Source organism: Danio aesculapii, chromosome 8 (assembly GCF_903798145.1).
Source record: "Danio aesculapii chromosome 8, fDanAes4.1, whole genome shotgun sequence".
NCBI classification, from domain to species: Eukaryota; Metazoa; Chordata; class Actinopteri; order Cypriniformes; family Danionidae; genus Danio; species Danio aesculapii.
This window is the reverse complement of record NC_079442.1, coordinates 36,905,770-36,929,406: the sequence shown is the minus strand read 5'-3', so window position 1 is coordinate 36,929,406 and position 23,637 is coordinate 36,905,770. Positions and strand designations below refer to the sequence as shown.

The 23,637-nt window shown below is 33.8% G+C and overlaps 1 protein-coding gene across 1 annotated transcript in view; it reads right to left on the bottom strand.

Annotated features, from left to right (window-relative positions):
- faf1 (Fas (TNFRSF6) associated factor 1) overlaps positions 1-23,637 on the bottom strand; it is a 130,802-nt gene that overhangs the window by 83,396 nt on the left and 23,769 nt on the right. The window contains exons 5-7 of the mRNA XM_056463883.1: positions 19,863-19,954; positions 19,281-19,372; positions 3,975-4,080 (exon numbers count right to left, since the gene is read on the bottom strand). Of these exons, the coding sequence (XP_056319858.1) occupies positions 3,975-4,080; positions 19,281-19,372; positions 19,863-19,954 (290 nt within the window). The remainder of the gene's footprint in view (positions 1-3,974; positions 4,081-19,280; positions 19,373-19,862; positions 19,955-23,637) is intronic.

The following is a 23,637-nucleotide window of genomic DNA, read 5'->3' as shown; positions in this document are numbered from 1 at the left end:
TTAACAGAGCAAGGAAATTTCAAGGAAATTAGCCCCTTTAAAGCTATATATTTTTTCAATAGTCTAGAGAACAAACCATTGTTATACAGTAACTTGCCTAATTACTCCAACCTGCCTAGTTAACCTAATTAACCTAGTTAAGCCTTTAAATGTCACTTTAAGCTGTATAGAAGTGTCATGAAAAATATCTAGTCAAATATTATTTACTGTCATCATGGCAAAGATAAAATAAATCAGTTATTAGAAATGAGTTATTACAACTATGTGTTGAAAAAAAATCTTCTCTCCGTTAAACAGAAATTGGAGAAAAAAATAAACAGGGGGGCTAATAATTCTGATTGTAACTGTAACTATGGGTGTAAATGTCTTAATGTTTGTGTTTACCAAGTTAATTTTATTTTCAATCTTTTTATTGGTCTTTTGTTTGACAATACAAATTAAATAATGAGAGAGGTATGCAGTAATATATTGTCCAAGTTAACCTCTCATTCATTGAAATATGTTTTGATGTTGCTTTGAGTAACTTCCTTTCATTTTTGATACTTTTACAAATTTCATCTCCTTTACAGGTTTGCCAGAAAACAAACCTTAACGTTTTACTGTTGCTTGTTATTTAACTAACCTGCCTTTTATACTAAAATTGTAAACAAGAAAACGCTCAATGTTTCTAAATCAAAATCTAATGCAGTGTTGTTTATAATTTACTAAAGATGACAGTGTTGTCCAAATAAAAAGACTTTTAATATAGTAATTTTACCAAGAAATTAAAACTAAATGTTGATCAATTTAAAACTTTCTCAGAAAACAATTCTTAATATTTTATGCAGTGCTGCTTCTAAAATAAACTCATCTTGTCTAGGCTTTTTTTTAATGTGGAAAACGAGAAAAAGTTATAATTAATAATGAATTCTCAGAAAAAGTCTAAATATTTTATCCTGTGTTGTTTTTTTAAGAAGATTGATGGTTTCATATATTTCTTTAAATTGCAACTTTTAAAAAAATTACGTTTTTATTACAAATAAAGAAAGCAATTAGTATCAAAAATGGCTGCTTAAGTAAACTAACATTGTTTGCTGAAAATAAAAAGTTATAAGTTTGACTCAAGTTAAAAAACAAAACAAAAAAGAACATCACAGATGTCTGATTCTTCAAAACGTAGCTGCACAGGCCCAACACGACTCCCCCAGCACTGAGGGAGGGGTTCAAGTGGCGCTGTCAGTCCACGGGGAGCTTGTTACACTTGACGTGGTGCACACTACCTGCTGTGAATAATTAATGGAGCCATTTCCAGAAAGCTGTGTGTAGGTTACTGGGGCAGGCCGAGGAGAATGCCACAGAGCTGGGGAGGGGTTGTGTGTGTGTACAGAATGGAGCGTTTGGGTTTTGTGTCCCACACAAACCAACCTTAAATACAACACAGTGTAGTTAAAAGGAGAAGAGTGAAAAGAATGGCATCGCACAGGTCTGATGGGAGAGGGAAAGGAGCTGATGAGCCACAGGGGGGTTTGTGCCGCTCGATACGGAGCTCTGCTTATTGCAGATACTGTGACGTGATGAAACAGTTGACAAAAGACTTTCAGCATTACAAACTCACCTGCTACAAAATACAGCATTTTCAGAAAGAGAAACATCCTACTTCCTCATGATTTAAAGACTTCCCATTTACAGAATGAGTGAGAATTTTTACTTTTAACTTAAATTATACAATAGTCATTTAGTAAGAGTTAATAAGTAAAAGTCAAGAAAAGAAAAAAAATTTAATAATACTTCCGAATGTGTGCAATCAATGGAAATAAAAATAAAACAAAGTTGTAATATCTAAAACAAATATTTTGAGGTATAATAGATGTGCGACTTTTTACTAAAATTATACAATAGCCAACTAAAAAAAATAAGAGTTAATAAGTAAAATTGATGGATTAAGAAAAATAAAAGAAAATATGTAATAACACTTTCAAATGTGTACTATCAATGGAAATTGTAAGAAAACATAGTTTGTAATATCTAAAACAAATATTGAGAACATTGAGAATATTAATGAATGTACAAAAATGTAATTGAAAATTAAATGAATCTAAAAATGAAAAAATGTAAGATAGCAAGTTATTCAGAATATATGACATGAGGAAATCAATCCATTAAGGAATTTAAATTAAACACTAAGATGACTAAACTGGGGGTTCTAAAATGACTTGCTTAAAAATTCATAGAATTTGAAGAATGTTGCAAATACGTAGGCATTAAGAGATCCATGGTAATAAAAAAAACTATAGACATAAATACACTCTCGAAAAAAAGGTAAACAGCAGTACAATTAATGTTCCTTAAGGAACAGTTTTATACCTTTGTAAAAGTTGTACCTTATATGGTACAGAAAAGTCCTTTTATGATACTGTTCTGTGCTATTTATGATACAATTGAGCACCATTTTTGTTTTGTTTTGTTTTGTCCACAATTGTTCTCATAAAAAAGTATATAAGTGTTTGAAATCTCCTTTATTACAATATCTATGAAAATAAATTTTACTGGAAAGACAAAGTGATTTTATGAATAATTTCCATATTAAAACATGAAGCATCCTTTAAAAGCATATGTTTAAAGTAGCTCATAAACATTAATTATTAAGTTCAACAATACAAAACAACTGGTAAAACAAAACTATAGTTATTGTAAACTAAACATTTAAGGCCTTTTCAATAAACATTCGGTAAGCATTTTCTGATAAATGCTTTTTTATTATTGATATCTGCACCTTTTGGCGTTTGCTTTCCATTATGCACGTGAGCCGGCAAAAGTCCTGCATAAGCAAAGTGTTTAATTTAAATTAAATAAACTTTTAAGTGATTACAAAGGTATTACAAAAGTATTGTGTGAAAATTGGAGAAAATAAACGTGTTATATTGTACATGAGAGAATTTATTTCTGTAACATTTAGGTGAAAGGTGTTGTGAAATGTTAAGCAAAAAAATTGATTCTTTGATTTATGTTAAAGTATTTTTTTTCTTTATTGTAAATGGAAAAGGTGCATTTACACAAAAAGAAACTTTAAAAAAACATTGTTTAATAAATGTATTTGATGTTTTAAATTTACAAAAAAATTGATCCATTTTGGATAAAGCTAAATGCCTTTAAATAGTTCTTGAAGGAACACATTTGACACTGTTAAGTGTCCTGTCGCTGTAGTGGTACCTTCATACATCAGATTTGTACCTTTGATGAATGTGCAATATTGTATCTGCAGGTTTTAAAAACAATAGGTACATTTTGGTTTCCTATGATACAAATCACATCCTTAAAAGTACAAACTGTAATGGTACAATTTTGTTTCTTTGTCTTAAGGTACAATTCTGTTCCATAAAAACGTACTGCCCCAGTAACAAGGGTGTGTACCGTCTTTGGTACTACATTGTACCATTTTTTCTGAGAGTGTAGCTAACAGATTCCAACACTATTTGTTTGTTTTTAACAGAAGAAACTTATACAGTTTAGAAACAAGTGAAGTTTGATTAAACGATGACAGAATTTTCTATCCCTTTAACATGAACAACTGAAACTTTAAAGCAAATTGTTACCACTGATGTATCATTAATGTAAGATATATTCGTAGACTACATGAACAAATTTGCGTTAATTAAGTTGCCTTCCATACAGAAAATGTAATGAATTCTGAGCCCACTGACAGGCAATTGAATATAGCAGATCCTTTCTAAGTGTATTTAAAAAAAATAGTTTGAGATAGGCAGGCTTTCTGAAAAGGAAGAACTTTGTGAGTTAATTACCTTTGGCTCAACACAGGCTTTTAATCACTAGTATCATTCTCCATCACAATGAGGACTATTATTTCAGCATGCAATCATTAAATTGATGCCGTAGCTAAAAATCAGAGAGCAGTTTTACTGAAAATGGGCAAAAACACAGAGCCAGCGGGTGCAGACAGACAGACAAGGTGACAGACAGGTGTGCGGTTGTCTCACCTCCTGGATGGTTTTGCTGGCGGGGAAGTTGAGGCTGTAATCTCTCTGTGCTTCACGGTGGCTAATGACGAGCAGGTAGTTCTGATTTGACAACCCTTGCTGGGCACTGTTAAATGGGGAGAGGGGCAGAAGGGGGGAAAAAGAGAAGGAAAGGAGCATTAGAGTTCAGCAGTGGACGAGTCGGGGCTCGTCGCAGTTTCCCCAGGGCCTGTGGGCTCAGACAAGCCTGTGGGTACACTGCTAGCGGGAGGCCAGAGCAGAGCCAAGGGCCACAGCATGGGTTGCACACCAGCAACAAGGCCATCTGGAGCCATCGATTGGGGCTAAAGATGCCTCGCGCTGTGCAATTTTTTTAATAGTCCTTTAAGATTGTGGCTTGACAAGATATACAAAAATGATCCTGCTTTGTCACACTTGAAGATCTCAGTTCTCATAATATCAGACTGTACGACTAACAGTGCAGGCTCATTGGAAATGTGTGGCTTGGCCTTCATTTTTATGAAACATAAAATTTGTTACTGTGGGTACATTTCAGATGCAAATTCCACTAGAGGGCGCTTTATACATTTTTGTGAATCTGAAATGTTACCACATTTTCTCACAGCACAAACATTTTACAAAAACATGCTGTATTTTCTCACAACACTTTCAACATTTTCAACATTGAAACATTTTTATTGTGCTCCGATCTTTTTGTGTTGTGAGAAAATGCAGCGCGTTTTCCTAAATTGTTTGCGTTGTGAAAAAATGCAGCAAGTTTTTTTGTTTTTTTTTTACGTTGTGAGAAAATGCAGTGTGTTTTATTAATTTGCTTGCATTGGAAGAAAATGCAGCATGTGTGCTATCAAACGGTTAAAAGATCTTTACTTAATTTGCTGGTGTTTTTTGTAATTGCACGTGTTTTCTTAAATTGCAGCATGTTAAGCTCTCTCAGCCACCGTATACTTAGGTTACTTGTTGCTACATGTTTCACAAACATGTTCTTGTACACATCCAAGAGAAGGTAGGGCTTGTCTTGCAGATCCCCTAGCAAACTACTGACCTAAACATTTCCCTAAACCCAACCAATAGTTTTTTCAAAAGCAAACATAAGTGAAAAGTGCACTGCAACCACATGGTTTTACCTTGATTTTACATTGCTTTCATCCTTTTCTTATGAAGACGTGCATCATAAAACCAAGCAACCAAGCAAACTAACCACGCTAGAGAAGTTTTCCATATAGAAATAGTTAGATGAGGCAAATGTATTCGATTATAAATCATTGACACCTTCAATAGTTATGTTTCCATCCGCCTATTTCTATGCGCATTTTGCAGATGTGCATAAAAAATGGTTGATGGAAACAGCAAGACACGCATCAATTTTGAAAACGCGATGGTGTCAGTGATTTTTAATTGAATACCATTGCCTCACCTATCTATCTCCAAAATGTATGCGCAAAACTGAGTAGGATAAACCTTTTTTTACATAAGAAAAGATGCGCACAAACTATGATGGAAACATCGAACAAATTCCAGTTTGTGCTTTAAAAAAAATGTCATGTGATTTTGTTATAAGAGATCATGTGATGATCAAAATGTGTGTGAATGGACAAACCAGCAGGCTGAACACCTGAAATGTTGTTTTGGTCATTCTAAAACACCTTAACCATTTCAATATTAGTGTTATTATATAGTTAATTACCTCCAGAACTGTCAAGAGCGTCTGTGCTCCGTGTTTCATGCCTTCAAACGCCACCATGCAAGCATTGCGTTTCAGCATCACCTTCTGAGGTGCAAGTCATTTATTAAATAAGGAAAAGATTCATGCAGCTTCTCCTACCGCAGTAAATTCCGTTTTACCTTTGATATTTGGCGCCAGTTAACCAGGAAGTGACAATTTTGTTCTCTTTGACTCATTGGATAGAAACGGTGCCTTATTCGCACATCTTTTATGCAATGTACCAGTTTGCGCATAAATTTAATTTGCACCGTTGGATGGAAACATAGCTAATGATGTGCACAGGACCGCACGAAGATAATCTTATATTGGTGGATAAAATGGATAAAAATTTCTCATTCAGAAATAACAGTTTGCTGGCAAATGCCTCTAAACGCCACTTGCCTTTGACAGCAAAAGCCGATATATCCCGAGAACCAATCGGAAGACGCGAATCGAATCATATGTTTTCAATGTAAATGCGCGTGGTACACCAGCTTTTATGAGGAGAATTTTATTCCGCTTCCGATTTAGATTTTGAAAAGACGGAGTTTGATGAACTGCATGAGCCTGTCCGACTATCAGTGAAGGGCAAATGAAAACGTTCCTTACCTCAAAACTCTGTGCATTATAAGAAAAAGAAAACACACTGTACAGTCCGAAGTGTAGCATGCATTCATAACTTTTTTTTGCGCAGTGACGCATCTTTGAATGAGTACGATTTACTATACATTAAATGGAAACTTCATTTTATGAAAGACGAAGTTAAGATGCCGTCTTTTCATCCCACATGGATGCCATGAGGATAAACAAGAGTCAAAAAAGAAACCAAGACCTTAAATATGGTGAAAATTAATGAATGACAGCTTCTAAAAGTGTCTGAGAGACATTCTCTTTTTTGCGCAGTAGGCCCACCTTGTGTTTTATTTGCTAAAGTTAGCTATTTTTAAAAGAGAAATATAATGTATAAAACTATACATTTTTTATATTACTTAAATTATATTACTTTTTATTAATGGAAAATGCAGGGATACTGATGTTTTACAATGTTTTTACACTACATTATTTGGATCTAACAAGCTTAGTTTACAATGTTTACATTGCTCTACTTACTTTAAATCTAAATCCCAAATATCAGAAATGACAACAGAATGTTAAAATGTAATTAATGTCAATTTTGTTACTGATTAATGCACTTTCTTGACAGATTTCATTATTTCATTTTCCTTATAGTCCCTGCTTTATCAGGGGTTTCCACAGCGGAATGAACCGCCACTTACTTGACAGATTTATGTATTTTTAATTTTAGGTGATTTGTGTATGTGTTTTATGTTTGGTAAAATAATTTCTAATTGCATTTTTAGTGATTTTTCAACTAAATACAAGGTCTTGTCCCATTTAGGTGGATTTAAAAGTTTTTGCAAAAAAAAAGCACAAGTGGATTTAGCTAGTTTTGACACAAAAGAAAATCTACCTTGTTAAAAACCAGAGAATTGTCTCAAGTGACATTTTTTTTTTAAAAGTTTATTTTAATTACTAACTAAAAACCTTTTTATTAACTATAGAATGAAACATCTCAACCTAATTATTGGAGCCTGATAGAAAATGCTCATTTACAAAAAAATGATCTGATGGATTTAGAGGGTTTTGCACATGAACTCTTCAAATATATGCAGCTTTGTCTCATTTCCATTTGGACCATTTAGGAAAACGGGCTTAGCATGATATCTCCCATGTTTTGTTTCTCCTTGCCATTGTCACCTTTTGGGGTCAGTGTAGCTGCCTCTCGGTGGATCATCTGTATGGAGCTAAACTGAATCATTTTTGAACCCACTAAAACTACACCAGCATTTTACTATTATTCCTCTACTTTGTTTGATACAGCGAATACGTCCTACAATTATGCAATTTTGCTATCTGACTTTTATTTTATTTATTTCCTATTTCTAAAGCAGCTTTGCTCAAATCTGCATTATGTAAAGCAGAAAAAAGTATGACTTAACTTGGTTAAAGGTTATAAGTTCCCTCTTTGCTGCATATAGTATATCCATGTTTGTGCAATTAAAATTTGTATTTCCAGAGCAGTTTCTCTCCAAGTTGCTTCCTTTTAAGTGCTTTTATTGGGGTGTTGGTTTGATGGCCAATGAATAGTCACTGCAGAAAAGTTTCCCAAATCTTCTGTCAAAAACATTTATGCACCAGCATCGATGAACATGTCAAACCTGTGATGTAAAACTGTTAGATTACAGGAATCTTTTTTAATTTTCGAAATGTGTCTCAGATGACCAAAACCGTGCGGCTTAAGTGGTGTAAACGTCCGACAAAAGGACAAGAGGGCTTGTGCCGCTCGTCCAGCGCACTGACCTCAGAGTGGGTTTGAGATTCATGGGAGCCGCGGTGCTGAGCTGGTGGAGAGAAGTCCTCATCTGATGACAAACGACGGGGGTTAAGTAGCTCTTTGAGCAAATGCTCCGTCTGTGTGTGTGAATATGAATCAACAGCTTAGAGGCGAGCCTGCCGGCTAATCAGGGTTCGAAATGAAAGCAGTCAGGAAGAGGAGAGTCTGGGAATTAATATGTAACGCACACATTAATTATGCAACCAGCGCCTTAATCTGAGGAGCTTTGGACAAGCTTATGTTAACAGAGGACCAAATTTACTGTAATGGCAGCTTATTTACATTGACTAAAACTGCGAAATCAATATGTAAATGTAATGTTTGTTGTAGCTAGCGATGAAGATTGAAACGGTGGCCTAGGAGAGAAGAGGATGCATATGCGATGCTGAGTGGAAAAACACAGTCATGAATACTGTGAGTAAAAGGCAGAGGGGGGGTTATAATTGGGGCATCAAGATGTGATTTGGAGACATTTTGCATTCAGATACTACATATTTGCATTGACTAATGTGCATTAAGATTTGGATTCAAAATGATTGGGTAGTGGTGACTTAAACCCCCAAGATAGCTCTTTCGATTTAAGCCTATTTGAAATATAGTCAACATATAGAAAACAAATTCCTCGTATGTGTATAGCTCTTTCTGATTCTGATTCTGACATTGTATATTATATATGGGTTTTTTTAAACAGTTCATTCAGTACTTTTTACATAATTTACTTCATACTACAGCAAAATTACACTATACACACCACAACTATACAATTCCCAATTGAATTAGAACTATCATGGAGTGAAAAAAGAAACAATATGTTATTCAGTGTAACACTGGTTTAAACAACTACAAAAATCTTGTCAGGCAAATTTAGCTCAAGCATTGTTTGAAGTGCAATTCAAATAAAGAATTGCCATTTAAAATCTTTAAACTTTGCTACTTCACCTTAAAGGTGTATTACTATGTTTTACCCATGGTGTCAGTGAAGTTTTTAAAATCCTTTAAAAGATAATACAATTTAGAATGGTTATATTCTGGGTGGCACGGTGGCGCAGTGAGTAGCGCTGTCGCCTCACAGCAAGAAGGTCACTGGTTCAAACTCCGGCTGGGTCAGTTGGCATTTCTGTGTGGAGTTTGCTTGTTCTCTCTGTGTGCATGTGGGTTTCCTCCGGGTGCTCCGGTTTCCCCCACAAGTCCAAAGACATTAGTTAAAGTTGAATTGGGCATGCTAAATTGTCCATAGTGTATGTGTGTATGTCCTGGTCCTTCAGGTTGGGGGTAGAACGTTGGGCTAACCTTATATAAACGCACTCATCATTAAAAATAAATACATAAAATGTCACTTTAACAATTTAAAATGACTTTTCTATTTTAATACATATTAAAATGTACCATTTTCATTTGAAAGTCACTTGGGATGAAGACTTGGGGATTTTAATCTCTGAGACTGATTAGAATCGATGGCTTTTATCTGTTTATTCATGTCCAATAAATAGACACAACCTTATTCGGTACAAAGTACTACACAGACTACATTATTCTAAAACAAAGCTTAGTAAATTCTATCTCTCCATTTACCCCACATGCGCCAAATGTAAAGCGGCCGAGAGTACATTAACACATAGTTTTTGGCCCTGTGTTCAAATTTAGAGTTTTTGGATAGAAATATTTCAGTTCTTTGCTAAGGTTTATGACTGTGTTTTACTCCCTGACCTAATGATCCATAGTTTTACCTTGATTTTACAGTGATTTTTTTTCTCTTTTTTAGGAATGCATCCCAAGTACAACAACATACAAAGTAAGCAACCGAGCAAACTGACCACGCCAGAGAAGTTGTCCATATGGAGACAGATAGGAGAGGCAAAGGTATTCAATTAAAAATCATAGACACCTTTAATGTTGTGTACCTTAGCACATCTTTTTTTGGTCCTGTGTTTAAATTTTGTTTTTGGTTAAAAAATATTTTTGGTTCAAAATATTTCAGCTCTTTACTAAGGTTTATGATTGTGTTTTACTCCATGACCAAATGATAGCAATTTTTGGTTGGTCAGATTTTCTGGAGACTCTCAACCGAAATGTATGGTTACCTGATCAGTTTGGCATAATCACAGCTAAGAAAGTTATTCTTTGTTTCTGGAAAAAAATGTTAGGTCTCTTTTTTTCTGGCTGGTTTCTTGGACTTGCCTCCTTTTTACATTTGGAAAGAATTATATATACCACCCCTGGGAACTCTGGGATCCAGTCTTTTATTTTTAACACAACATAGACTAATAATGTTGTTTAATTTCTGAACATTTGTAAGATTTATTTCTCTTTACATCCATTGCAGTGTCTTTTTGTGGGTCATATGTCTTGAAAGTCGCCATTTTCCCTTGTTTCATGCTTTATTTTACATTTTGCATAGATTATTCTTAAATGATGGGTTTGTATGTTCTTTGTTTTTCTATGTCTGCAAAAATTATAATAATAATTATTAATAATATAATAATTTCTTTAAACATACAATAAACAGCACCCCAAAAAATTTATTTTATTAATATAAAGTTCCTTCCTCACTAAATAAAAACTTTTCTATCAAAATATATATCATTTATTTATTAACCCCATACTTTTGTAAATGCAAAGTATATTTTATATTAGCCCCATGTTATAAACGTGAGCTAAAAAGTAAACACAAAAGCAGAACTTTTCTCTTCAAGGAGCTAAAACTGTGAAACTTCCTCTCGCGGCAGATCTACAGCATAAGGTTCATCTGTAGGAGATTAACCAGGTTGAGCTCTCTGTGGTCCCAAAAGCACCTGGACCTGACCCTCCTAAACTCACCCTAAATGCTTCTCCACACCACCGACACCACCAGAGGCCTCGCAAATAGAACATCACTGGCTGCTATCGACAAAAAATAAACCACTGTGTAAATGAAGAGCAGATTGGTTTCATTCAGCGATAAGTCTGCCGTCTGAAAACCCTGAAAGACTGAGACTTTATTAAAGTCCTACCGTCTCGTTCCTCTCACAGGCACGTATGCACACACACACGGTACCAATCTCTGGCTCTAATGCCTCATAAACGCACTCTTACCGTGACCTGTACCATCACCAAACAATACACTTCCCTATTTATAAGTTTTCATATTGCATCCGCTGCCTACTTCATTTTTATTCCTTTTTTCTCCACACCGCCTGTTTTGATTTGACAAGTCTAAGTACTAATTGCTGTAGTTTAAACAGTTTTTCCTTTCTGCCAAAACCAGCAGATTCCTCGGGCCCCCCCAACTCTCAAAGGAGATCAGATGCCGAAAATGAGATAAATACCAAATGCGCCTCGCCTCATTTGCTCATTTGTATTTGAAATAGCAGAAGTTCAAATTAAAATAACCTTAAACACACACATCTCCTGGAAGCAACAGAAATAGATGATTCGCTTTAAATTATTCATCAAGTTCCATTATTTATGCTGGAGATTAGGGGTTTGGATACCTCCAGGAGAGGAAGAGGCGGGCGAGATGTGCTTGGCTCATCACTGGATTTCTGTAACTACCTTGGACCGAGTGTCTGTCTTGAAAGCTCCAAAGCCTGCGTCGTATTTGCATTCAAAACAGAGGGAGGAAAATGAGGCAGGCTGTGGTGTGCTGTGAGAACGACTTTGATTAATATGTTTGGATATGGTGTGCGGAGGTATGCTTTGCGGTAATTGCCTACAGTGGCTTTTATTTGTTGAGTACTGTCCCACTGTTCGCTGAGACTCAACACTTTGATTTAAACCAAATACACACCGACCGACATTATTCATATTTTTGAATATCTATTGCTCATTAAAGCTGCATTTATTTGATCTGAAATAATATTAATAAAGAAGATAATGATGAAGACAAAAAAGAGAAAAATTAACTTGCAAAGTGCAGTGCAAAAAACAATATTACAAGCCATAACAAATGTTTTTATGTTTCTTCAACTTATTTTAATCAGTTAAATCAGGTTTCAACTAAATATTTTTTTGTTACAGTTCAAGTCAGAATTATTAGTCCCCCTTTATTTATTTATTTATTTATTTATTTATTTATTTAATTATTTATTAATTTATTTATTTATTATATTTCCCAAATGATGCTTAACAGAGCAAGAAAAAATTTTCACAGTATGTCTGATAATATTTTTTCTAATAATTAAACGGTTTAATAATTAAAAAAAAGATTGTTTCTATAAAAGGTTATACCAGACTTTTTATTGGTTTAACTTTAATAAAAGATCAGCTTGATTATTTACATAAAAGAAATAATGCATTAAATGATTAAATCATGATAACATGTGGCTTTTATTAATATAATTCTGCAATTTAATTGAACATTAAATTTGGCTAAGAAAAGACAATTCCACCCCCCCCCCCTCCCCCAAAAAATGTATAGCTATGATAGTGTTAAATTAGAAAAGCATCAAACAGACACCACTTTGTCAAATAGTGGCTTTAGAAAGATGAGGGTGAGTAAATTTAATTTATTTGTATTCATTTGATTCGTTGCACTCATTCATGGTGGAATGCCATTAATGTCTCTCATTATATCAGAACAGCAGAGTCACATGCTGCCTTCAAGAAACGACTAAAAACATAACTGTTTAGTCTCCACATTCCTTCCTAATCTTAACTGCCTCTCTGGCTATACCACTAACTGTACTCTCTCTCACAAAAAAAAAAAAAAAAAAAAAAAATGTTTACTAATGCTTTGCTTCTTAGACTTTACACACCTGAAACTTGTCTATAGCACTTGTTCACTGCTGCTCTTATAGTTGTGTAAACTGCTTCCTTGTCCTCATTTTTAAGTCGCTTTGGATAAAAGCGTCTGCTAAATGACTAAATGTAAATGTATAAGCTATTCAGGACAAAAACAGCCCTTGTGTGACATTGCAATTGTCTGATATTGCTTATTTGCTATAAATATGTGACAAAAATCATGATAGGCTATATAAGGTCATGTACCTAAAATGTTATGGGCATATAACAGCATAATGTGAATTTCAGGGGCATATAACTGCATTCTAAAGGCCACATTATTCATTTCCAATCTGGATGATTAATAAAACTACTATCAACCTAACAAACATGGGAGAGGTGAGTTAAAAGCTCATCCAATAGGTGGAGTTAAAAGCATCCGGAACAGGTGAGATAAAAGCTCATAGAATGTTTATGTTATATTTAATTATTTTTTTAATTAGTTTTATACACGTCATTTTTCATGTTATTTACACAAATGATTTAAAATACGTTTTACTTTACATCCCTATTATTATATTTCTGTAACATAATTTATTAAGTTAACCATGTTTTAGTTTAATACATTTAAATTACATCAGTTTCTATTCAAACTTTTATGTCAGCCAACTGTATCTGAAAAGACTAAAGTTCTGTTGATTAAACCTAAAAAGAAACAGTTAATTAGTACAGTTGCTCTGTAAAAACAGAGTAAAATATTCTTCTCCATTTACATGACTGATACAAAAAAGTACCGCATAATAGGAGTGACCCAGTTATCATATCACACAGTTTCTTTCTATTAATTTGCTAAATCACACAGAAACAGTGACGTTTTGACCAATCCAGGTTTTAAATAAGTGCAAGTAAGAAAAGCCTGAGGATCTGAACTGTCCCTGAGAGAACAGTAGTACTGCGGGAGTGAAGTCTGCTGAGGAACACTTCTCTCTTTCTCTCTCTTTCTCTCTCTGTGACAGTTATTTATAAAGGCAGTTAACAGCTTGTCTGCTCACCCTCCTGGAAGCCTCCTTCTCACTGCACCAGGAGAGGACAATCACGGGCAACAATGGGGTCACACCTAACTAACACCGGCCCTTGCTTTTTCTCCCCTATTTTGACTCCTCTAAAATAGTTTCTAGGAAATAATTAGAGCCCGCCACTGATGATGAGCTCTGCTAGGTGCTGGATATTAGACAGTGTGCCATTTAGAGTGAAGTGAAAAAAAGTCTCTGCGGCACATCAATTGCCTGCAAACACAAAAAAATAACTAGCAAAAATCATGCGAGATATAAATAATAAATCGCCTTTGAAACAAACAAATTGTGTGCATTCATTTATGTTCAACATTTTTTTATTTAGATGGTATTATATGCACTTAAGGGTGGCACCGTGGCTCAGTGGTTAGCACTGTCGCCTCACAGCAAGAAGGTCGCTTGTTCGAGCCTCAGCCGGGTCAGTTGGCATTTCTATGTGGAGTTTGCATGTTCCCCCAGTGTTTGTATGGGTTTCCTCCAGGTGCTCCGGTTTCCCCTACAGTCCAAAGACATGCGGTACAGGTGAATTAAATAAACTAATTTGCCTGTAGTGTTTGTGTGAATGTGAGAGTGGATGGGTGTTTCCCAGTACTGGGTTGCAGCTGGAGGGGCATCCGCAGTGTAAAACATATGCTTGATAAGTTGGTGGTTCATTCCGCTGTGGCAACCCCTGATAAATAAAGGAACTAAACCGAAGTAAAATTGAAGAAAATATGCCACCTAAATTATGTTAGATTTGTTCAAGCTACTAAATTAAAATGAGCAGAAACAACACAATTCTTGAGGGTTTTTTGCGACAACTTAATTGTTTTAAGTTCAATCTACATTTTTTACAGTGTAAACTACACTGTAAAACTATGGTAATTAACACTTACCATATTTCGATAAACCAGTATTTTCAGATTATGATAATGTGTTAATCACTTTATGACTTCATTATAAGACTTTCACCTCTGCTCTGTCCACTTCTGATGCTGAATATTATTATTCTCCAGCAAAAGTCAGTCCAAGGCACCTGAAAAATGTGGAAAAAAATATTTAAAAGCCTTTAGTGACATGGTATTCCATAAAACTGGAGGCGTTTTGGCAAACACTTGCCTTCATCAGGGTAACACTTCCTCATGGTTACCCTGAAGAAGGCAAGTGTTTGTCGAAACACGTCGGTCAGTTTTATGGAATCAATAAAGGTTTTTTTAAATATTTTTTCCATGCTTTTTGAGTGCCTTAGACTGACTTTTGCTGTTTATTCTGATGAATCCCTTCCCCAAAGAGCACAGACACATTATTTAAGCTACCCCTGAGCACTCTTTGTTTGATTTTGAATGTTTTTCTACAGTTTAACAAAGTGACTGTTAATGATAGTTTAAGTAGCTTGAAACAATTGCATAATTTACTATACAGACTGTTGCTCTGTGAAATCGTAATTTTTTTTCAAATATTTCCTAAAGGCTGTTTAACAAAAGGATTTTTTCCAGCACATTTATTAATATAATAGTTTTAGTGACTAATTTTGAACAAATAATTCCTTTAGTCTGTACCATGATAACATGACATAATATTTACTAGTTATTTAGCAAGAAGTGCAAGTGCAAATTAAAGGAAAGTTAGTTAAACTAGGCAAGTTGAGTTAATAAGGCAAGTCATTGGACAAGTGTTTTGTTCTAAAGTCATAATTTAAGGAGGCTAATAATATTAACCTTTTAATAATTATTTTAAAAAATGCTTTTATTCCCACTAAGTAGGCCTGCACTATATATTGTTTCGCCATCGTTAGCACAATGTGCGAATATAGTCACATCGTAGAATTTGCAATTTTAAGTTGTGATTATAATTAACCATTAAATAGTTTAATAGCAATGAAAATAACAATTAATACGCCTACTGCAGTGAAAAGATGTATTTGTGACTATAAAATTTCAAGCTAGTTTAAACTATTTGGGCACAAGAAGTTATCAAATGTGTTTTAACAAAGATTTGCATTTTATATCACAATGAACAATATAAAGTGTTATTTTACAATTCATTATATTGTTATTTTATGTTTTAACATTTTAACCATAAAGCAATGCCTATTTCACGTGTGTCTTTGATCTATTGTAATCACTTATGCTTGGAATTTGTTTGTTATACTTTATAATAAACACACCGACAACAAAAATTTTCACAATGTAAAATTAAGAGTTCTTTCCTTATAGATGATCTTATGAAATTACATTAATATTGCAATATATATCACAGAAAAACAAATGATAGCGATGTTATTTTTTTCCAATATCGTGCATCCCTACTGCCAAGCTAAATGAAATAAGACTTTCACCAGAAGACAAAACATTATAAGAAATACTGTGAAAATTCTTACTCTGTTAATGATTCCAAAATAGAAAATTATTAAAATTTTACAGGATGCCAAATAATTTTAGCTGTTAATTTTCAACTGTATATATCAAAATAGGTACTGCTAGCTCATTTCCAGTTTTGTCCTGTAATTAAAACTACAACAAACAAAAAAAAATCAAAATATAAATAAAACTCATTTTGTTAAAAATTTCGACATCAAATATAAGCAAAGGTCAAACTCCTAGCTCCCATAATGCAAATCCAATGTGTAAAAAGACAAATTGGAGAAAATCTGAAAACTGTTAATTAACAAATTTTTTAAAGTGTAGATAAAATGCCTCCATACCAAATGAAATGCAGCTGACAAGGTGGCAAATAACTGGAGGAGAAGAACTGTGTGTTTTGAAGGGTACTGTTATCACAACGTTAGTTTACAGGCCATTAAGTCTTTTTCTCTGAATGTTTTTGCACTCTAGAGTACAGTGTCCACACAAGCTGACAGAGATGCCAGTTTATACGCAGTCGCTCGACGCCATCACCACCACCTCCCGACGGGGCTTACAGCAGTGCTAATCAACACATAATTACACACAAACACATGCACATCAATATTACACACACACATACATACACACACACACACACACACACACACACACACACACACAAACACACACAACCATTTCTAATTGAAGTTGCTTCCACTTATCACACTGTTTTGACCACAGAGTCAGCGTCTTAGTTGTAATCAACCATTTTATTCGTTTTTTAAGAATATATTTAATATATATATATATATAATCACAGATACCATAATGTATGCAGCATTAAATAGTTTACCTCATCCACTATAATTATAAAATTACTCATCTGTGAATAAATTATATTAATGTTAAAGATTAAAAATTACACTCCCTTTAGTAATATGGTCAAATATTATTCCACCATAAGCCAGCTTATATAAAACATTTATTCGCTAATAGATTAATAGAATATACACTCAACATATTTAACAATGTACTTTGTAAAGTGATGCTGATCCTTATTTTCATCAATGTTCAAGACAGTTAATATACTTTAGTGAAAACTGTCTCAAATACAGATTTTTTTTACAGTTTTGCTTTTTTATCCTTGCTGAATAAAAGTATACATTCCTACAAAGCTTACGGACTCCAAACAGCATGGTAAATCAAGAAATGCATAAATAAATAAATGAAGGAAGTTATCAATTGCTTTAAAAACCAAATCAAATGCTGTTCTTGTGTTGGTCTAAAATGTGGTCAGCTATGCCATCTAGTGGTGAAAGAGGGAGCTCTTTTAAAGTGATTAAAGTTTCTTAAATTTACTCATTCTCATCTTGTTCCAAACCGATTTAAGTTTCTTCTGCTAAACACAAAGTAAGATGTACTGAAGAATACTGGAATAAAACAGCCATTGACTTCCATAGTATTTTTGTTCTTATAATAAATGTCAATGGCTGCTCAAGATATCTTCTTTTGGGTTCAACAGAAGAAAGAAATTCAGAAAAGTTTAGAACCACTTGAGTGTGAGTAAATGAGAAAGAAATATTAATTTCTAAATAAACTATCCCTTTAAATTGATTTTAAAAAATAGATTAAAGTTTGAGTTGATAATGGTTGATAACGCCCCCCTGCTGGTAGAGATCTTAACTACATACTCCGATTTCTCCATTAATGCTTTTTGCGTTTTATGACACATTATATTTACATTAAAGGACTGATAACTGCCAAATGGCTGCTCAAGAGATCTTCTTTTGGGTTCAACAGAAGAAATAAACTTAGAAAAGTTTAGAATCACTTGAGTGCGAGTAAACGAGGAGGAAATATTGATTTCTGGGTGAACTATCCCTTTAAATTGATTTAAAAAATAGATTAAAGTTTGAGTTGATAATGGTTGACAAAGCCCCCCTGCTGGTAGAGGTCTTAACTACATACTCCGATTTCTCCATTAATGCTTTTTGCGTTTTATGACACATTATATTTACATTAAAGGACTGATAACTGCCAAATGGCTGCTCAAGATAGCTTCTTTTGGGTTCAACAGAAGAAAAAAATGCATAAAAGTTTAGAATCACTTGAGTGCGAGTAAATGAGGAGGAAATATTGATTTTTAGGTGAAGTATCTCTTTAAATCAATTAAAAATAGAGTGATGATTGAGAGTTGACAATGGTTGGCAACAACTCCCTGCAGGTAGAGATCCTAACTAAAAACTCTGGTTTCTCCATTAATGCTTACTGCATTTTATGACACATTATATTAACATTATAGGACTGATAACTGACACTCTCCAGGTTTTACCAAGTTCAAGTATTCTTTATTTTGTCATTTAAATTACGTTGCACTGGCACTCAGCAAGAAAATATATATTTTTAAATAAATTAATTAAAATATTTATTATAAAAACACAAAAAAAACTAAATGTATGAATAAATAAGCTTTTCTGATTCAGAAATTTCAAAATATAACTATATAAAATGTAAGCCAATTAAAATGACAGGAATAATGAAAACCTTCAAATCTTTATTGTGGCACCCTTTATTTATTTTATTTCAAAGTCGGATTTCAGTAATTTATGAACTGAAACTGGAAAAGACGAAAGATTCCAGAGACAGAGTGATATATTTATAACAAACTATTGACATATTGAAGATCTGGTGCATGCCTTTTATGGATAATTTGGATTTTCAACTATTTCCTACTAGTGTTTTATCTAGAATAATCTGTTACTATCGGTTTCTTCTTCCCTTTTTGGTTTTGCATTATTTTTTGTTGCTCTTATTGTTGGTTTCTTTTAAAATGGAAAAAAAGACGTGAATATGATTGGTGTAATACATTGTCACGTATTTGTTACATCTCAATAGAAATATAGTTAATTATCGCCAACATTTCTTATGGTAGTTATGATGTGTGACATATAGTTTAAATTATGATATACTTTTATGATTCAAACTGTTATATTAACTTATAGATGTTCACTTCTTCAGATTTATGTTAAATTCTTCTGAATGTGATATCAACAGCCTTATCATAAACAGGAAGTATTAAGAATAGGGGGCACAAATGACAACACAAAGACATACCTGCTCTGGCTGGTGCTGGCTGAAGGGGCGATATCTGGGGTTAACACATACAAGCTGTTGTTCTTGGGCAGATGTAAACTCCGCAGAACCGTCTGAGAGAAATGGAGATGTAGTAAACCATCAAAAAGTTTGTTAATAATGTATAATCTTCACAAAAACAAAACAACTATAAAATAACAAATTAGATTTAAAACTTAGATTAGACTAGATTTAAACTACCGGAAGAAATTACTGGTCAAATTATATTAATATCAATATTCCTGCCAGAATTATTGATTAATTAATTATGGTCAATCTATCTAATCAATCACAGAGCAGTTTAACATAAAAAAATAAGATTAAAAGAAAACTAATTAAATAAATAAATAAGTGCATTATATTACATTATACATTTTCATGTGGAGCTAGATATTCTAAACTCTTTAATGAAACAACATCATGAAACCATTTACATTTATATTCAAACATTGATGTCCAAATAAGAGAAATTTTACTCCATCCTAATCGATTCTATAAATAACAATAGGCTACTAATCATCAGCAATCGTCAGTTATAATCAGGTTCAGTATTGTCATGCTTACACTGTCAGACACGTCTCCACTCTTCCAGCCTTTTAACTGCATTTTGGAGACAGGCACCTGTAGCTCAGTCTCTAAAATGGTTTTAATTTCACCTGCAGCGAAAAAAGAAACAGTTAATGGCATTTCAGTAAGTGAACACTAGAGGTCAGTGTGTATCCACATTCATCATTGGGTAAAGTTTATGTATAGCAAGTTTTAAAGTATTTAGTTTGTAGAATGTCACACTGTACCATTTATCCAACTCGGAAGCATGTAAGTACTAGTAACTGTTATTAACATTCATCAGAAAATCAGTTCTCAAATTGTTTGGTATTTTTCATCATTGACCTGCCTCATGTACATCTTGACAGGCTACTGGTTTGGCAACATAGTGAACTAACTTGCAATTACACAAAAAAATATTACAAATGGCAAGGTTTAGATGGAAGCCAGCGATACTGTATATCAGTCTCTGTAGAACTTAACAATTACACACATCCAACACATTTCACATTTATAAATTTTAAACGTTATTAAAATGCCCTCTTGTAACATTTAAACACAGTAGAGCAATTCCAGTGCAATGGATATGACATGCAGTAAAATCTCCAAACATAAATTCACATAGAATGTACATGTTCACATTATATTGAAACATCTGTTTATATTTTCCAAAACTACTAACCACAGAGTTTTTGGATCAGAAAAATATCAATCTGTAGACATTTTTTTTATTTTAAATGAGGACAATAAACATGTGTTATGGATATTACCAAAAAACGTTGAGGGTTTACAGTGTACAACATAATTTGTAGAAATTCTGTGAATTAAACTGCCTTATTTTACATTTTTGCATTCAGGAGGAAAAAGCTCTGTTATGGATGTGACATCTCGCCATTATGGATGTAAAATTGTCACTTGTGCTAAATCAAACATAACTGTTTAAAAACACTGACAGAGATATTTTTGAGTATTTTAACAGTACCTTCAAATACAAGCCTACACAAAAACCTCTTTGTTTTCCATTTTTCCATGGAAAGGTTGACATTTGCAAGAAATTGCTCAGTATTTACTATTACATTTCATCTTCTGAAGAAAGTAACAATTATATTAGTTTGTCTATTATAGTTCTATTGTAGTTCACCCAAAAATGAAAGTTGTCACCCTTCAGGCGTTTCAAAAACCTTTATGGATTTCTTTCTTCTGTCGAACACTAAAGATATTTAAAAAAAACTGAAAACCTGTAACCGATGACTTCCATGGTATTCGGTTATTTTTAAAATCAGCTAATTATCTTGAGTGTTCGACAGAAGAAAGAAACTCAAATGTTTGAAACCATTTAAGAATGAGTAAATAGGGAGTACATTTTTATTTACGGTGAATAATTCCTTAAAGATTTTTTTTTGTTTTTTAGGGGCTACGTAAACCGCTGTTGCTAAATGACTTCCCTAATCAACATAACTTGCGTAGTTAACCTAATTAAGCTAGTTAAGGCTTTAAAATGCACTTTAAGCTTAATACTAATATCGTGCAAAATATCTAGGGAAATAATATGCACAGGGGCGGACTTAGTTATTTGGGGGTCCTAAGCAATTCCAGGTATGGGGCCCTAGCATTGAAAAGCAAAACATTCTCTTTCTCTATAGATATTTTGTTCTCTGGAGATTTTTTATTTTATTTTTATTTATTTTTTTAAATAAACTTGAACTGCTCACACTTCGCACATAATAATGCCAGAATAATAATGTTAAAGTCTTAATGGTTAGTCAGATATTAAAATATATGACAGAAAGTTTATAAAAGAACTATATGATTAATATAATTAAAAACTGGGTAAAAGAAGATGACATTACTCCGCTCACAGTTCATCCAATGAATATCAAAAGGAACGTTATTAGAATTAGGGCTATGGAATATATAGTTTCAGCATCAACATCACAATTGGTAATTCCAAAACAGTAACAATGCATCATGATTATAGCTGACCAGGCACCACAGTTCAGGATGCAGGATTTGTGGAGTCACTGCAAATATTATCCATAACAGAGTGAAAGTTTGCACGTGTTTTTAAAGGAACACTGCACTTATTTTGAATAAAAGGCTCATTTTACAGCTGCCCTAGCATTAAACAGTTGAGTTTTATCATTTTTTAATCCATTCAGCCAATATCCAGTTCTGGAGGGAGCACATTTAGCTTAGCATAAATAATTGAATCAGATTAGACCAGGGATGGGCAAACTCGATCCTGGAGGGCCAGTGTCCCTGCATAGTTTTGCACCAACCGTAATCAAACACACCTGCTTGTAGCTTTCTAGTGATCTTTAAGACACTAATTAGGGTGTTCAGGTGTGTTTGATTAGTGTTGGAGCAAAACTCTGCAGGGACACCGGCCCTCGAGGATCGATTTTGCCCATGCCTGGATTAGACCATTAGCATTTCCAAAAAAGATAAGTGTCCAATTTAAAACAGTACTGTACGGTGTATTAAGACTTACAGAATTTCTATTTTCTTGGTCAATATGGCTAGGAACTATAACTGCGTAATATGATTGTGCTTACTGCAGCCAAGCTACAGCAGCAAAGTATTATGCTAAAATGAGAGTATAGTGCCTACTAGCCATGTTAACCTAGACAATAGCAACTTTTGATAAGACTTAGTACATGATGTAACTAGAATAGTCAAGCTATAAATGGGAAAACTATTAGAACAGTTTTTTGAAATTTGACCGAGATGCAAAAGTCTAATCTGATTAAATGATTTATGCTGAGCTAAGATAAACTAAACTAAGCTAAGCTAAAAGTGCTCCTGCCAGACATGGAGAGTACCTGAATGGATTTAAAAAAAAAGGGGCCAAAAACGCTTTACATTCCAAAAGTGCGAGGCACACCATTGCCTTTTTGTTGACAAGAAAAAAGAAGCATGGTGCACTTTTTTTATGTCACAAGGCCACGACTAAATCAGCTGGGTATAGTGCGCGAGTGTTGCTGTTGATATTGTTATAATTTTCATATTTAATAATATTCTGTAATTCAAGATTTGAAATTTGAGCCATAGAGCTCAAAACAGCAACCACAAGTCTCTCCTCCATCTTCAAAGTCTCCTTAGTTGTCTTGACAACACAAAACAGTGCAGTGCATGACTGATAAATTTACGATGGGTGTACTTTACAAACACGATATAGTTTCACCACGGACACGACTACCTGATTACAAGTACGAATCAAAAAGCGACACTCCACTGTAAAAATTACGTCACCGCCGTCACAGGCATTAATAAACAAGCGAGAGTCATCGATCACAACGGTGCGCTTGTCGGCCACTCGAGATCCTACACACAGTCTCAGGTAAGATTTTTGTTATTCCCTCTTCGAGAAATATCCGTCATGAGCTGTAATAAAGGTTGAGACTTAACGAGGTCCATTTTCACTGTATTTTTTGGACATTTTTAGAATCAATCATTAAGAACGGACGAAGGATAGTGAACTAGCACAATGCAAGTTAACGTTACAGGTAGCGAGGGCAGAATTTCTCAGTGAATCGCTTAACGATGTTTAACTATAACATGACATCTGTTAATTCAGTAACCTTTTTTAAAGCCAGATCGACCATTGCTCTACTATGTAATGAAGATATCAGCAAAAGGCAAGTTAAATATTTGAGGGTTTGTGCTTAACCAGACGTGTGTAACGTTAAACATTCTTATAAGACTATGAATCCAAATAAATAAATATAAAATATGTTAAATATGTGACCACAAAACCAGACATGAGGGGCAATTATTTGAAACAGACTTGTAT